This window comes from Hibiscus syriacus, unplaced genomic scaffold (assembly GCF_006381635.1).
Source record: "Hibiscus syriacus cultivar Baekdansim isolate YM2019G1 unplaced genomic scaffold, ASM638163v2 tig00111550_pilon, whole genome shotgun sequence".
Classification (NCBI taxonomy): Eukaryota; Viridiplantae; Streptophyta; class Magnoliopsida; order Malvales; family Malvaceae; genus Hibiscus; species Hibiscus syriacus.
Window position 1 is genome coordinate 113949 of NW_024063118.1, and position 15566 is coordinate 129514.

Genomic DNA, 15566 nt, shown 5'->3' on the forward strand with positions numbered 1-15566 from the left:
CGGATTATATTACAGGTGTTACGGTTGTGAATTTTTTTAAATATAACACAACTTACCATAAAATGACTAAATTAAATATAGTTAAAATAAAAATGTAAATTTTAAATTACATAAATTTATATTACTGAAATTAGAACTAAATTAAATAAAAATTAAAGTTTATATTCTAAATTAAGGATTAGATTATAAATTCTAAAAGGTATGAGGGATGTTAAATTAATATATCATATTTTAAAAATTATTTTAAAAAATAAAAAAATGAAACAAATGTGCCAACTCCCCTTCCCTTCACAACCTTTCATTTTCTAAAACAAAAAAAAAGTGTACTTTCTAACTCAAATCACTACCAGCCACGGTTTCAACATTGGCACCTAGCAATCCGAAAGCCAAGTATCACTATTGGCCTCGAGCCCACCGTCTTCATCAACTGAGGCACCTGCTCCTAGCCTCGACAATTCTTCATCAGGCCCAGCTGAAAACTATGTGGTATACAGTCTCAACTCCTCTCCCCTTCCTCCCCCTCGACCTTTCATTTTTTGAAACAAAGAAAAATAAGTTTCAAGATTCATCTTCTACAAAGTGGAAGCCAGTCGTTGCTGCTTAACTTTTTCACTGGCGGAGAAGTTTGACGATACACATAAGGTTTCGGCTCGACGATGCACGTAAGGTTTCAACGTTGTCGCTATTGACGTGATTCCGCTACCCATGTAATTTTTCCGAATATCAATTTCGGACGACGATGCTACCACAAATAACGGCCGCTATTATAGTTAAGTTCCACTATTTAAATCTCTCGTCCAAGGACCTTCTGATAAAGCCTTAAGATAATCTAATTGAATGCCAAAGGTGACTAGAAAATAATCATTCTCGATGTCCATGAGTTTAATTGGCTGCGACGGCTTCCAGATTTCGTAAATCTTGTTTCATAGGTTAGTATGCCCGATTCTCCGACCCAATAATTTGACAACCACAGTTTGGACAAGACTTTTCTCACCCAAGGATAGGACCTTTTTCAAAAAAAACTATTGAAATTACAGTCTTTGGAGCCTGCCTCTGGTGAAATCGCCTTCTTCGAGGTCTATATCATCTCCATCCATAATCTCTTCCGATTCGTTTGGAACCACGCCGCTTTCTTTCATGAGTGAGTCTTTGTAAGAGGGGGCAGAATTAGAATCCTTGGGATTTGTGCCGGTAGAACCATCTCGATCAGTTGGTTATCATCTAGTCTTCGATGCTTCCTAGGAAATTGGAAGGATACGCCGCCTTCAGAGGAAACCTACATTACTAGGGTTTTTCTTAATTAAAATGTATTTTTAATTTGAATATAAGTAGGGTAATTATTTTTTTGAATATGTCAAATTAAATATATTTATTATTTATTTAATTTTGAATATTAAAGATAATTATATAATTTTAAATATTTTAAATTAAAATATATTATTAACTATTCAAATTTGAATATTAAAAGATATCTTATTGGAGTAAATATCTCTTGGAAATCCTCTATAAATATTGAGTTAACGAACTAGATTAAACAAAAGTTTTACAAGTTTCAATAAGTTTTTTTTAAGAAATTCAAAAGAAGAAAAGTTTTTTTTTGCATTAATTTTTCAGTGATAGGTGAAGGCAATGATAGTTTGTGATCCGGGGAAGGGAGAAGCAAGATGTCCAAGAACATTAAGCATGGCTATCATTTAGTGGAGGGGAAATCCCATCATCCCATGGAAGTCTATGTTGTTTCCGAATCTCATCGATCCATCACTGGTTCGATATTTTGCTACTGATAAATGGTCAAATATGTGCATAATACTCGCCTCTCAAAATGTGTCATCATATCCTTTACTTGAATGCAACTGCCATAGGAAATTATGTAGCATATGATCATTGATACAATAGTAGTCTCCATGGATACAGAGTCATAGGTACAGAAAGCGTAGATTCGACGACAAGGCAAGCCGCGAGAAAACAAGATTCCGAAGCTGCTATTATTAGATCTTACGTTATAGTATGGTAAACAACTACTACAAAGTGCGAGACATGAACCGTTGAAAGACAGAAGAGAGGGAGCATGCTGCATGTTGATAATAGATTTTGGTTTTTAAGCTCATCTGATGTGAGAATTCATAGAAGATGAAATTCCAGGGATTGTTGTTGTTGGAACTCTGGCTCTTTCGGCAGATGATTCGGCTGAGCTCTTCCTACGCCTATCGTTGTGTTCTGCCAACCGACTCCGGCAGCTCCTTTTCGCTTCGTCAAACTCTGATAGCTCATGGAACCTGTGAACATATACAATGAAAGCAGAAAAGCTCAAACCGGTTAACTTCTAGGTTAAGTAATTACCTTTCTAAGCGTGGAACCAAAGAAACAACCATATGATAAAAGAAATAAAAGCAAAACCTGCTGCATTGCTGGCAGAACCGTTGCCTGATTCCGGAAACAACCACAACCGGCCACTTAGCATGAATCTCGCACACCTTATGGCGCCGGTGGTACCGCTTGGAAGCCAATAACTCAACCCCACAATTCTCCACTTGACAAGAAGGCAACGACACTCCGCCGCCACTGCCACCACCACCGCCACCACCACCAGACCCTCTCCTTCCTGATGCTTTCTTTTTCTTTTCATCTTCAGGATAACCTACAGTCCCCTCTTCCTCTTCCCTTTCTTCACCTTCCTCCATGTCATTGTCCACATCTTCAGCCATTAAATCCCTATTCATGTTTTTTTTCTCACAAACCACCCTTGTTTCTTCTCAAACCTATAAGCTTCCATTTCAGGATAAATGGAGAGATATAAATACTTAAAAAAAGCATAACAAAAAGGGGGTGGAGGACCACAACCAACATCTTCTTGTAAGTAATCCTATTATTCGGTATAGTATTTTTGCTGGTGAATGATTGAGAGTTCCATAAAGGAAGCAGCTTGTTGGGGGGAATCTGGATTTGTTATAAATAAATATGCAAATTACAGTCTCAATTATTGCTCTTTCAAAAGCAGTAGTTTTCAGTTATAAATTCAATTGGTTCAGTTGAATTAACTCACAAGAGAGACGTATCAAAGAAAGGGTCATCGAAATGAATACTGTAAAAGCAACCAATTTGTGCGTGCCTGTTGGAGTTGGACAATGCTTTATCTGCTTCTGTCGTTTTTACCAGACGTGAACTAATGTTTTATTTTTCCATTGATTTCAACGTGTGTTATTACATTGCATGGGTGAATGTAAAACTCTTTCAGACTCTGCAAATTGGGGGAGGTAAGGTAAGATTGAAAAATAAAAACCTTAAATTTGTGACATTGACATAACACCAAGTTTCACATGGCCATTGTCCTATATAGGGTACTGGATAAAATTGTTGCAGCCAATAACTTGCAGAGCTCATACTTATCATCATCAAGTGGAGAGATGGAGGTAAGGGGGTCGGCAGGTGCCATGGCCCCTCAAATTTCTTTCAACTCCTTCTTAACCATCTTAAAGTACCTTAATTTAAGGTACATTGGATTATTATTTTATATACTGTTAATGAAAATATAATGTCAAAATCCAGTCTAATGTTTAACAAAATATTCAATTATTAAGTGTCAATGTTTATCACTAATGTGACATGAGTCACATCATCACTTTAAATATATGATATGCGTCATATAATCAATTTGGATACATTTCATACAATCAGATTAGATGTGTGACACATTATCACTTTAAACACGTGACATGTACCAACCCATCTATACTTTGATCATGTGGTATGCGTCACATAATCATTTTGGGCACTTTACATGAGACACATTATCACTTTTAAACATGTATTATGTGTCACATCATCACTTTGAACACACGACATGTGCCACATCATCCTTTTGAACACATGAAATGTGCCACATCATCATTTTAGAGATGTAGTATGCATCATATCATTATTTTAGACACATAGGACTTGTAACATCAATGACAAGTGTTGACTTAATCAACCAATAAATTTTATCCAACTAGATATCAATATAAGGAAAGTTAGAAGTTTAATTAAGTGATGTTATATATATATATATTGAAATTATGAAGATAAACTAGAAGAATAAGACCACGTGATCGACGACTTTTATAAATGTTTATCGTGATCTCTTTACTATGTTAACACTAACAAATTCTCTGCATCTTTCACCACTAAATGCATACATATCATTTCCGCCGCATTTTTCTCCATTATATGTATATATCACCAAATTCCCCACCATTCTCAGTTTTTAGTTCATTTCCATCTTCATAGATTCTCTGTTTTTCGTCCTCATATTTTCCCCTTTCGTCAAACTCTAAAACACAATTTGAGCATTAAAACATGGTAAACTTTGTCACTTTGCAAACCCAGTTTTACATTTTCTCTTCTTTCTTTCCTTCTCAGAAGAACATATATCAATGTTTTTTCCTTATATATAAAAAAAAAATTATATTTGAAATTGGTGAAGGAACAACTATAGGATATGCTATTTATGATGTGAGAACCATGATATAAAGAAAGGGTATTCAGCTGTTTGATGAGACACCCTTTATATTCTCCTTAGGGTCTCTCTCAACAATATGCTTTGTAAAAATATTGTCTGTTCTACGTTGAAATTGAACATTATAGATTAGTATACATTTATACCAAACCTATACACTTAGAATTTGAAACTAAGACCTCAAACTTCTCCATAACTATTAAACCAAAAATAAAATATCAAAACACTTATGTTCTACTATAATTATTTTTAAGAAACGTGCTCGTATTATTATTATTATGGCTTAAATATACAAAAGATGCCTAATGTATGCATTTTTTTTCCAGTTTAGTGTCTAACGTTTTTTTCATTCCAGTTTGGTGCCTAACGTTTCATTCCGTTACTCAAAATGGGTTACGTAGTGAGGGACCGTTAGTTTTCTCTGTTAAATGAGACGTGTCACAATCTGATTAATTTAAAAAATTTATTTAAAATTAAAAAAATAAAAATTATATATTTAAAAAAAACACAATTTTTTTTAAATAATCCCAAAACTTTGAAAACTTTTATTTCAACACATTAACCTTTAACCCCATCACTGAACCACCCTTCTACGATCGGTGGTGGTGTACATCGCCGCTCCCACTGAACTCATCAGCAACTGACGACCTCAACCCAGCCCTCAGATCACCCGAAATCGGTCACCGTCGAGCTTAATCGCAAGGAAACCATTCGGTTGCCCACCTTCAACCTCGACCACCGCTTGTCGGGAGTCATCACCGCCTAGCCCAGTGGAAGCGCAGTCCGGACCTATCATAGCCCGCTCATCCACTCGCCTCCAATCACTGTCGTTTGTGGTGGAGTGGCATTTGAAAGTCCGACGAAAAGCCCCCATCATTGTTCGACTTTTGCGATTTCTGGCCAAAACCGCAAACTTTCTGCCTCACCGCTACCGAAGCTAAGCTCGCCGGTCCTATCCGACCAAAACCCAACCGGTTTGATAAGCCACCGTTGTCGAGCGGACAAGCTTGGAAGAGGGGCGGCCGAATGGTTTAGGGGTTAGGGGTTGAAATGAAGGTTTTCAAAGTTTAGGGGTTATTTCAAAAATTTTGTCTTTTCTTTTTTAAAAAATATATAATTTTAATTTTTAATTTTTAATAAAATTTTTAAAATTACTAGATTGTGACACATGTCACTTAACGGAGAAAACTAAGGTCCATCACGGCGTGACCTATTTTGAGTAATGAAAAGAAACGTTAGGCACCAAATTGAAACGAAAAAACGTTAGGCACTAAACTGAAAAAGCGGGCATACGTTGGGCACATTTTGTATATTTAAGCCTATTAATATTAAACGTCCGAAATACGAGAAGGAATCAAAGTAGATGAAGACAACTTGGAGGCATATGAACTTCTTCGTTGTTGTCACGAACAAATTCGACGATCATGTCATTCCTGTTCGAGTGAGTCCTTTTTGCAAAGTTGAGTTAATTGTTTAACGTAGACATGCGTATCGGATTCCAGGTTTCTTCATCAGCCCATGCATGCATGCAAAAACCGACAAATATTGAAGAATTTTTCTTTCAATTTGCCAAAGCATTGACTCATAGTCATAGTATCATTTGGCGCACCCACCAATACACTGCTTTCTTTAGTTAAAGGTGAATATATAAATGACATGTTTGTGTTGTGTTTTGAAACGGACGATGGCTAAGTTTTGGACCTTTGAGAAATATGTATATTTGGATGATCAATCCACCTTTATTGTTCTAATTTCGATCTATAGTATATGTGTTAAGATTCGATTTGATTTGGTCCATATTTAGACGATGACCATGTTTCATGGAATTAGTTAATAAAAATACAAATTTAAATATATTTAGACTCGTGAGGCTAAGTACTAATTGTTGTTACAAACTAGCAATAATTTGAATTTGGAGACTAAGTTCTAACAGAAGCAAAATTAAGAAATTTTGTTGGGGGTCGAGATATAAATATGAGATCTTGGGAGGATCAAAATTAAAAAAAATCATGTCAAAATGAATTAAATCGAGTTACTCAGAGAGGGTTAAAACTCTTCTTTTTTTAAAAAAAATGAACAAAAGGCTTAAGAAACTAAAATTCAATTATTACTTTTTAGAGGGACTAAACATGGAATTTTCCATTTTGAGATATGAATGAAAATTTATGTATTAAAAAATAAGATATAATTGTAAAATCTTTATCTATTTTAGAGATTTTTTTTAATATTCAGGTAAATAGCCTGCTCGAACACATACAAATCTTAAATAAGGATATCTCCCAAGGATAAATAGAGTTAAGTTAAAAATATTATTACTCGAACCAAGTATATAAAATGATATATAGAGTAAAACCTCAAAGATATATAGAGATGTGATAAAATCGAACTTAATGAATTTATCGAGAATATTATCGACCTATTATGATATGCAAAATGATCTCTGTTGTGTATTCGATCTTATACATGTGTATTCGATCATTTAGTTGTATGTACTTTTTTCTTTCGAATAGATTTAGGAAAGTTTTAATGACACACAAAAGATTAAATATTATTAATAAATTATTTTTGGTAAAATTGTTGGCTGTTCAAATTACCTAAAAATATGGAACGTTTTAAACATAAATTTAAATTATGTTTTTTAAATGTATAAAAATAAATGAATCCATGGGGGCTCGATTAAAAAAAGAGTTAATCTGAGTTATGTAGGATCGTTTGCTAAGTATACGAATTTATCGAAAAACATATTACCTTATTTTATTTTGCATTATCATAAACATATTTTATAAGCTTTGGATCTTCTTCCAATATCATCAGTCTACCTTCTTCAATTCCTCAATACTTCTATATTCTCGGGTATCAACAAGTTGATCCACTTTCCTGATCTCATCCACCGCTACATCTTCTGCAAACTCATCGACGTCGTTCAGAACTCGTTCTTTGATACCTTGTGCACCATCTTTAGCCGCTCTCCAAGCTCCATCCATGGTCTTTTTTGCACTATCCCCTACATTCTCCGCTGTCTCAACCGCCTTCTTAATCCCGTCTTTCTCCATGTCCGCCCCAAAGCTCGCTTGGCTAGCGGGCGGCCTCCCTTCTCCGGTGACAAACGAGGGATTCGTCTCGTACATGCTGTCACTTGGTGCGTCATCCGACGACCCTTCGGCTACCGCATTACTTCCCTACATTGTATATAATTCAAGCAACCAATATATATATATATATATATATATATATAGCCCTAACAAAATCATGAGAAAAGTAGGAGTGTATTTCATACTTCAGCACGCTCAAAGGCAGAAGATAAGCGAGCCCTGGTGATATTTCTAGCAGATTGGATTCCAGGAGGACCATGAGGCAAGAGCTTTGGGATGTTGAACAAAGCTCTCTTTGCCAATGTTGCTTCCATGCTTATTTTCATTACTCTTTTTTTGTTGTTGGTTGAAACTATTAATATTTCTCCTTCACCTCTTGGGTTCCCAGTTGTACTTTCTTGTTTTCGAGTCAAAAGAACAACGGGAAATTTGTCGTGTTAAAAGAGTGACATCTGGGGGGAACCGGACACGTTTCGGTCGTTGCACGACAAGTTGAGGATGACTCATTTTGTTTTTGTCTGCTTTTTTTCTCCCAAGCTGGTTTTAGGGTTTTGGTTTTGGTTTGATGGTTATAGGTAGCGGAGCGGTGGTTTTGATCCATGATTAAGGGTTCGGGGTTTGATAATTTCATTTTGGATGGACTCACAGTCTTGGTTTTAGAATGCTTGAATTGGGCCTATTCAGCCCAAATTATCACATTTTTTTTCATTTTTAAGGTATATTGTTAGTTTATAAGTTAATCTGAAATCTTAAAATATTCTAGTTGAGTCTTCAAAATGAATTAATTATATCATTTTATGAATATCTTATTCTTTTTCCAGAGGATTTTAGCTTAGAACAGTTTATTTTGAAGTAAAATGTTTCATGATTGGATTAAAATTATTAATTCACTAAATGTTAATGTTTCATACAAATATGACAAGTTCATATGTGATGTTACTTTAACAAAACAAATACTTTTAAAATAAATCATAATTATAGTTAATTATATATACATTTATAAAAATATATTTAAAAATAGTTTACAAATATTTTTTGATGACATGCATTACACGTTGACATGTCACATTAATAGGAAGCGTTAACGTTATTGAATTAACAATTTTCATTCACCAAGGAGACATTTTGCTCCAAAATTAAACGTTGAGTTAAAATGCTCCACAAAATTAAGAGAAAAAGTGACCATTTATACACACATTTGGGAGAAAATTTACTATTATGACATAATTATTAGTTTTGAAGTTAAATGCTAGTTTAAATTTGATGTCAAATAAATTTAAGATATGTTGGGGGCAGCCTACTATCTTACCTCCCCCTTACCCCATTACATATGGGAACAAGGGACAACCATTTTAATGAAATTATATATATAGTTAGATCCACTTACACAATATAAAATTCTTTAGTTTTACACAGATTTAGGATAATTGGTCCGTTAGATGAGTGAAAATATATGGTTGAGATTGACTTATTGTTCTTTTCAGTGAACACCTTCTCATTTCCTACTGTTAATCTCAATCATATATTTTTACTAATCTAACGGTCCTATATCTGTATAAAACTAAAAGATTTTTACATTGTGTAATAGGATCATATATATATATATATATATATATAAGATAACTTTAATTTGATATATGAAAAATATGAGTAAATTTCATGTTTAGTATCTAAACTGTCAGTTTTGATCCGTTTTAATACCTAAACTTTTAAATTTTTTAAAATCATGCATAACATTTATTTTTTGTTTCATTTTAGTATCCATCGTTAAAACATAGTATGTTTAGTACATAAACTATTAGTTTTGATCTATTTTGAATACCTAAACTTTCAAATTTTTCAAAACTTAACTCTAAGTTTTTAATGGGATATTAAAATGAAATAAAAACTAAAATATGATTTTAAAAAAATTAAAAAATTAATACTAAAACGGATTAAAATTAATAGTTTAATTACTAAATGTGTATACCCTAAACATGTCTATATTTCATGTAAATTTGTAGAATTACATTTATTTTAACATATATATTAAAGTTAGATAAATTAAATTAAAACTTCCTTAATTGAATGGATAAAATTACAATAAAAGAGATAAAAAAATGAAAGAAGCAGATGAGTTTGATTGAATGGATACAATGATTGAGAAATTAAAGAAAAAGGCACCCAATAAGAAAGAGAAGCAAACAAAGTCTTTTTCCCTGGCCCTTTTCCCATTTTCACGAGCATAATCATGGTTTCCCCGTTGAAATTAGAAGCAGCAGTGATCATAAACACATTTGAAAAATCTCCTGTCTCTATCCCTCCTTTACCACTAAATTAATAAAGCTTAATCATTCTGTTTCCCAAAACTCGGATCATTTTTAAAGTACACACACCGGATTAAAACACTGACTAAAATACAGGGGCCATTCCTGATATTATCTCATTTCATTAATCCCGATTTCTTTATAGTTTATATGCCATATTCGACCAAATTGACCTACCAGCATATACCATATAGACATTTAATTTCCTATTATATGTGTCCTACAGGGCCATAGGAAGCATTAACATCTCTGTGAATAAGACAACTCCATTGTCTCTTGAACAATCATGAAGGAAAAAAGAAACACAAGTGGAAAATGAAGTTTCTTCCCATTTTAGAAAAACCCCAAAGCCACCATGGACAAAGAAGTAGGTGAAAGCGTTTGAGATGTGTACATCGACAGCTATGAATTGATTGATATTTTTATTTAATTATTGAATGCATAACATGTGATCTGTAAATAAAAGAAATGCTTGTATAGTTAATATTCCTTTTATTTCATAGTCGATCCATTCTAGTGAAGGAAAAAACAAAATAAAACATGTCCTGAATTATATAGTTAATTTTCCCAACAACTCTTTGACTTAATTGATCTTACATGTTTTTGAACCAAGGGACCGAAATAAAAGGAAAAAAGCACGTTTGCATAGCTGTTTTTAAGGGTGTCTTGAGATATCCACATCCTCTCAAAAGATGTGCTTGAAAATGTTTCACCCTATTTCCCTAACTACAAAATTTTCATTCTTTCACTATTCTAACTCCTAACCTTATCCCACTAATGAACAAAGTGCCTTACACTATTCTTTCTGTTTACATTACTGTTTAGCTCTTGTTAAACGATACAAAGAAAGTCAAAAAAGGAGAATCCTTGTCTCAAACACCATTTGTTTGACACACAACAAGTCCCACCCCTAAACTCTTTCCCATAAAAGGTGGAAAAGATGGGAAAATTTTATATATATATCCACTAATGAAATACAACTTCAAGCAATGAGCTTCTATTTTCTGGAACTACCAAATCATTGGTGAAAATGTATAGATAGGACAATCAAAGAAGGGTTTAATGCTAAACACTGATAATTAGATATTCTATAATTGCTTATTGCAGATAGAAGAAATGGCTTAAACATCACATGTATACAAACTCTCGAACGTTAGTACACAATGGCATAAGGTTTTTTTTTGGGACAAATCAAAGTGATTTGGTCAGTAATCCTTCCAAACTTCGATGATTTCTGCTTTACAGGTATACCCTCCCGGCTAAGATTTTCAAAGAGTAAACAACTCGACGGAGTTTTCATTGTCGAACAGCCTCGTTTCCGATGCTATTCAGCCCTGAAACAACTTCATCGATCAAGGGTCTTCGCCTCGGATCCTGGTCTAAGCATTTGCAGGCGATTTCGAGCATTTCTAATAGTGGTGTTTCGAGATCCTTGTCCCATAATGATGAATCTATAATCTCGGACTCTCGTTTCTCGGCTTTCATCTGAAACACCCACGACACCAAATCCCGGCAGTTTTTTCCTTTGCATACTTCCACGGGCCTTCTACTTGTAAGAAGTTCGAGAAGAACGACTCCGAAACTGTAAACATCTCCTCTGCAGGTTGCGGTCAGCGTCTGGCTGTACTCTGGAGGAATGTAACCCAATGTTCCGACCAAATCTGTTGTGACATGGGTATCGTACGGGCGAAGTAGCCTTGAGAGACCGAAATCCGCTAAATGTGCTTCGAATTTTTCGTCTAGAAGTATGTTGCTAGATTTCACGTCTCTATGAACGATATGTGGTTCGCAAACCTTGTGCAAGTACGCCAGCCCACGAGCTGCTCCTTGAGCTATCTTGAGTCTCACATCCCATTTGAGAACCGACGATCCATCGACACACTCGTGCAACCAATAATCCAAGCTTCCATTCTCCATATAAGAGTAAATCAATAATCTGTCGTTCCCGTGCTTACAATAACCTTGAAGAGAAACAAGGTTCATGTGCTGAGCTCTCGAAAGAGCTTCAACTTCAGCTCGGAATTCACGTTCCATCTGGCCACAATCACCGGAAAGTCTCTTGACTGCGGCGTTTGTACCATCCGGAAGGTAGGCCTTGTAAACCAGTCCAAAGCCACCGCAACCAATTATGTTCGCTTGATTAAAATTGTTTGTAGACTTTAACAAGTCCGTAACAGTGAGCTCCTTGCAGTTCGAACTTTGGAAGAGAATCAACTTCGATGAACCAATAGCTTCAGATAACCGGTGTGACCTGCTGAGTTCCTCATCTAAATTATCGATTTGATAACCCACATCCCTCCTCGACATTCTAAGAAGAACGATAGCAAGAAGCAACAATATCCCAACTCCTACACTGATCGTTATTCCGAGAATGCTGCTTCGACCGAATTTGTTGTTTGAGCCAGAAGGGATAGCTGGCTTGAGCATATTGTCCATAACATGACAAGGAGACACTATTTTCCCACAAAGTCCAGGGTTTCCCTCAAAGCTTGAGCTCGGAAAGCTATAAAACTGTCCACCGGAAGGAATCACACCCTGCAAGTGATTATTCGCCACGCTAAATTTTGACAAAAATGTGAGCTCCGCAAACGACTGTGGGATTGTCCCGTGCAAGTCATTGTTCGACAAATCTAAAATCTCCAAGTTCTTCATGTTGGAAATGGAAGCAGGGATGACACCGGTGATGTTATTCCGGCTTATATCAAAGACATGGAGCTGCTCTAACACCCCGATTTCAGGGAAAATTGTCCCATTCAATCTATTATTGCTCAAAAATAATGATGGGGGGAAACTTGAAAGCTGGTTGTATTTAAGTCCGCTAGCACTCTGATTTCGCTTTACATAGAGGGGGATCCCGGCAGAGGACGAAAGAGTGGCTAAGCTCGAATTTGAAGAAACCAGGGTCTTTAGCTGTATCAAACTCTTCGGGATTTCTCCGGTGAGAGAGTTATTTGAGAAGTCCAAGTAAAACAAATTCTCCATCTGACCAATCCAACTCGGGATACTGCCATTTAAGTGATTCCATGACAAATCTAAAACTTCGAGCTTCTTGCAACCGGACAGCCAATCTGGTATTTGACCTTTCAAAGCACAATTTCCAAGTGCCAAGACCGCCAAGCTCTCAAACCCACTTACATTTCGGGGAATTTCATCTCCATATAAATTCTTTGTGAGGATAAGAATGGTAAGGTTTTTGCATTGCTGCAGCACAGATAAAGCCCCCGATAAATCGACAAAACTATTATTCGACAGTGAGAGAAACACAAGTGATCTGAGATTGGCAAAGCTCTCAGGGATCCGGCCACTGAATTCGTTCTTTGCCAGGCTCAAAACCTGCAGCTCTTTACAATTGGACAGCAAAGCAGGAAGAGGACCGGCAAAGTGGTTGGTAGCAAGATCAAGTAAAGAAAGATTAGGCAGTCCAGTGAAATCAAGATCAAGAGGACCGGTTAATGAATTGTTCCGGAGATCAAGCACATGAAGCTTCGAGCACAGTGACAGGGATGATGGCAATGGACCCGAAAACAAATTCGATTGTGCACAAAACAGCTCCAATTGTACAAGATTGCCAAAAACATCAGGAATACTACCAGAAAAGTGGTTTGCAGAAATAGCCAAGTATTTAAGCCTCGAGAGCTTACTCAATTTGATGCTCAGTTGTCCAGAGAAATTGTTCCCAGTGATCGAGAGCCGCTCCAACGAGGACATAGAGTACAAAGAGTCGGGAAGATCACCTGACAGTGAATTATAGTCCAAATGCAACTGATGTAGAGATATACTGCAATTGCTTAGGCCTTCAATACTCCCCACCAAGTGATTCATCGATAAATCAAGAACCTGAATCCGTTTGGAGTAACTACAGATTCCAGAACCAAGTCGGCCTGTAAACGAATTGTTGCTCAAGTTGAACACAGCGACATCCGGAAACCGTCCAAGCTCAGACAGGTCTCCGTTGAATAAATTGCTTGAAATATTCAGCCACTGAATCGATATCAAACCAAAAACTGGTTTAGAAACCAGTCCAGACAGCAAATTGTAGCTCAAATCAAGGAACTCAAGCTGCTTCAAATTCGAAAGCTCCAAAGGCAAAACACCCGTCAGATGATTTAAAGAAAGATCGAGCCTTTTAAGCCGATCTAATCTGGCCAAAGAGATCGAAATTTTCCCTCTTAGACCCCTTCTAGGTAGAGTCAAGCCAGTAACTCGATTAGAAGCTGAAACGTTTCTCATTTTCCCACAAACAACACCATCCCATTGGCAGCAATCAGATTCATTATACCATGAATTGATGATGGACCCTTCTGTGAGGTTCCCAGCAAATTCTTTCAATGCCAACAGATCATTTGGATCACAAGCTTGGTCTGAGGATTCGAGGCTCAGTGATGTACAGATAAAGCAAGCCAAGAACACCCAATTAAGGAAACTCATTAGATTAAACCCCAACACCGCCATTCTGGAAAAAGAAGAGAGGAAAAAAAAATCTTAAATTTACAAATTCATTCAATATGGTATCAATTATGTTCAATGCTTTGAAGATTCAAAGGAAAAAAGAGGAAAGAAAACCCAGATAAAGTAACTTACTTGCTCACATATCCAGCAAAATAACTCAACTTGGCAACTGGGAAATGAAGCTAACAACAATGGAAAATTATAATGAAATCTACAATCCCAACCTGAAAGAGAAAAAAACAAATCCCAAGACCATGAATCAAGTAATTCTGAATTTAAGTTCACACATGAGAGTGTATTCATTAAAACAGTAAGAAGAAGAAAAAAATAAAAAGAAAACTCCTAAACGAAGCAACTTTACTCAAATCTCGAAGAACAATATCTCAAAAACTACAGGAACAAAAAACCAACAACAAATAACTTACAAACACTTGCCAGAAGCCCAGATTTTTAACAAAAAGCAGCACTTCTTCGAGAATAATGAGAGAAACCCGCTTCAGATAAGCACCTTCCAAGTAAATCAGTAACTTAAAATAGTAGCAAAGATCGAATCTCTTGAACTAAAAAAGAAAAGGAAAATCAGATCCCAATACCGAAAAACCAGCAACAAAGAAAAGGGGGGGGGGAAGCTGAGAAGCCTAAAGCTTGCTATCTATAACTCTTTGTAGCTTCACTTGTTGTTGAAGTAATAGTTTACTAAGAACCCAACACTCGAATTAATAATGCAACACTGACCAACTTTTTTTCTTCTAAAAAAGGGTCACTTAACAGACTAATTTCAAAACCAATTCTTTCACTCTCTGATTTTGATTTTCAAAGCAAAAGAATACGACATATCTTAAAGAGGAAGACATTTCAAATCAAAATTAAATAAAAAATTTAGGGAAAAAGAAGAAAGAAGAAAGGAAAGGAAAGTTCCTTAGAGAGGGAGAGAATCAATATTTTATTGGACAAAACAAAACAAGAAACAAAGAAACAATAAGGTACACTTGGGAGAGTGATCTGAAATATGAGGACATCAGAGCTGACTTTTGAAACAAAAAATATTACAGATTTTTTTACTTTGTTTTATTTTTTTTCTTCTTATTGTCAATACCTACTTTTGTCTGTCTCGTTTTATTTTCGCTGTCTTGGAACGATGGTGATGAGGTTTGGACATGATTTTGTGGGTGCGGTCTAACTTGGACCTTAACCTAGATTCTACCCTCACTCATTGTTTCGAGC

The 15566-nt window shown here is 35.7% G+C and overlaps 3 protein-coding genes across 5 annotated transcripts; all 3 read right to left on the reverse strand.

Annotated features, from left to right (window-relative positions):
- Positions 1-1767: 1767 nt before the first annotated feature.
- Positions 1768-2765, reverse strand: LOC120164872 (squamosa promoter-binding protein 1-like). Its single transcript, XM_039174514.1, has 2 exons — positions 2398-2765; positions 1768-2276 (listed from the first exon to the last, which is right to left on the reverse strand). The coding sequence occupies exons 1-2, from the start codon at positions 2718-2720 to the stop codon at positions 2105-2107; spliced, it is 495 nt and encodes a 164-aa protein (XP_039030445.1). The 5' UTR covers positions 2721-2765; the 3' UTR covers positions 1768-2104.
- Positions 2766-7232: 4467 nt separating this feature from the next.
- LOC120164879 lies at positions 7233-7969 on the reverse strand. Its single transcript, XM_039174521.1, has 2 exons — positions 7773-7969; positions 7233-7674 (listed from the first exon to the last, which is right to left on the reverse strand). Exons 1-2 carry the CDS (start codon positions 7911-7913, stop codon positions 7306-7308), a joined length of 510 nt encoding a protein of 169 aa, XP_039030452.1. The 5' UTR covers positions 7914-7969; the 3' UTR covers positions 7233-7305.
- A 2997-nt stretch (positions 7970-10966) lies between these two features.
- Positions 10967-15319, reverse strand: LOC120164870 (phytosulfokine receptor 2-like). Of its 3 annotated transcripts, XM_039174511.1 has the most exons (3): positions 14768-15319; positions 14471-14566; positions 10967-14346 (listed from the first exon to the last, which is right to left on the reverse strand). In XM_039174511.1, exon 3 carries the CDS (start codon positions 14343-14345, stop codon positions 11190-11192), a length of 3156 nt encoding a protein of 1051 aa, XP_039030442.1. In that variant the 5' UTR covers position 14346; positions 14471-14566; positions 14768-15319; the 3' UTR covers positions 10967-11189. The 3 variants fall into 3 exon arrangements, with proteins under 3 accessions (XP_039030442.1, XP_039030443.1, XP_039030441.1); XM_039174512.1 differs by lacking the exon at positions 14768-15319 and having other exon boundaries at positions 14475-14736; XM_039174510.1 differs by lacking the exon at positions 14768-15319 and having other exon boundaries at positions 14471-14736.
- Between the last annotated feature and the right edge of the window lie 247 nt (positions 15320-15566).

Coding starts and splice junctions, on each gene's coding strand:
- LOC120164872 (XM_039174514.1), bottom strand. CDS start 2,720: ATGAATAGGGATTTAATGGCTGAAGATGTGGACAATGACATGGAGGAA. Junction 2,277..2,397: donor TTCTGCCAGCAATGCAGCAG/GTTTTGCTTTTA, acceptor ATATGTTCACAG/GTTCCATGAGCTATCAGAGT.
- LOC120164879 (XM_039174521.1), bottom strand. CDS start 7,913: ATGAAAATAAGCATGGAAGCAACATTGGCAAAGAGAGCTTTGTTCAAC. Junction 7,675..7,772: donor CTGCCTTTGAGCGTGCTGAA/GTATGAAATACA, acceptor TATACAATGTAG/GGAAGTAATGCGGTAGCCGA.
- LOC120164870 (XM_039174511.1), bottom strand. CDS start 14,345: ATGGCGGTGTTGGGGTTTAATCTAATGAGTTTCCTTAATTGGGTGTTC.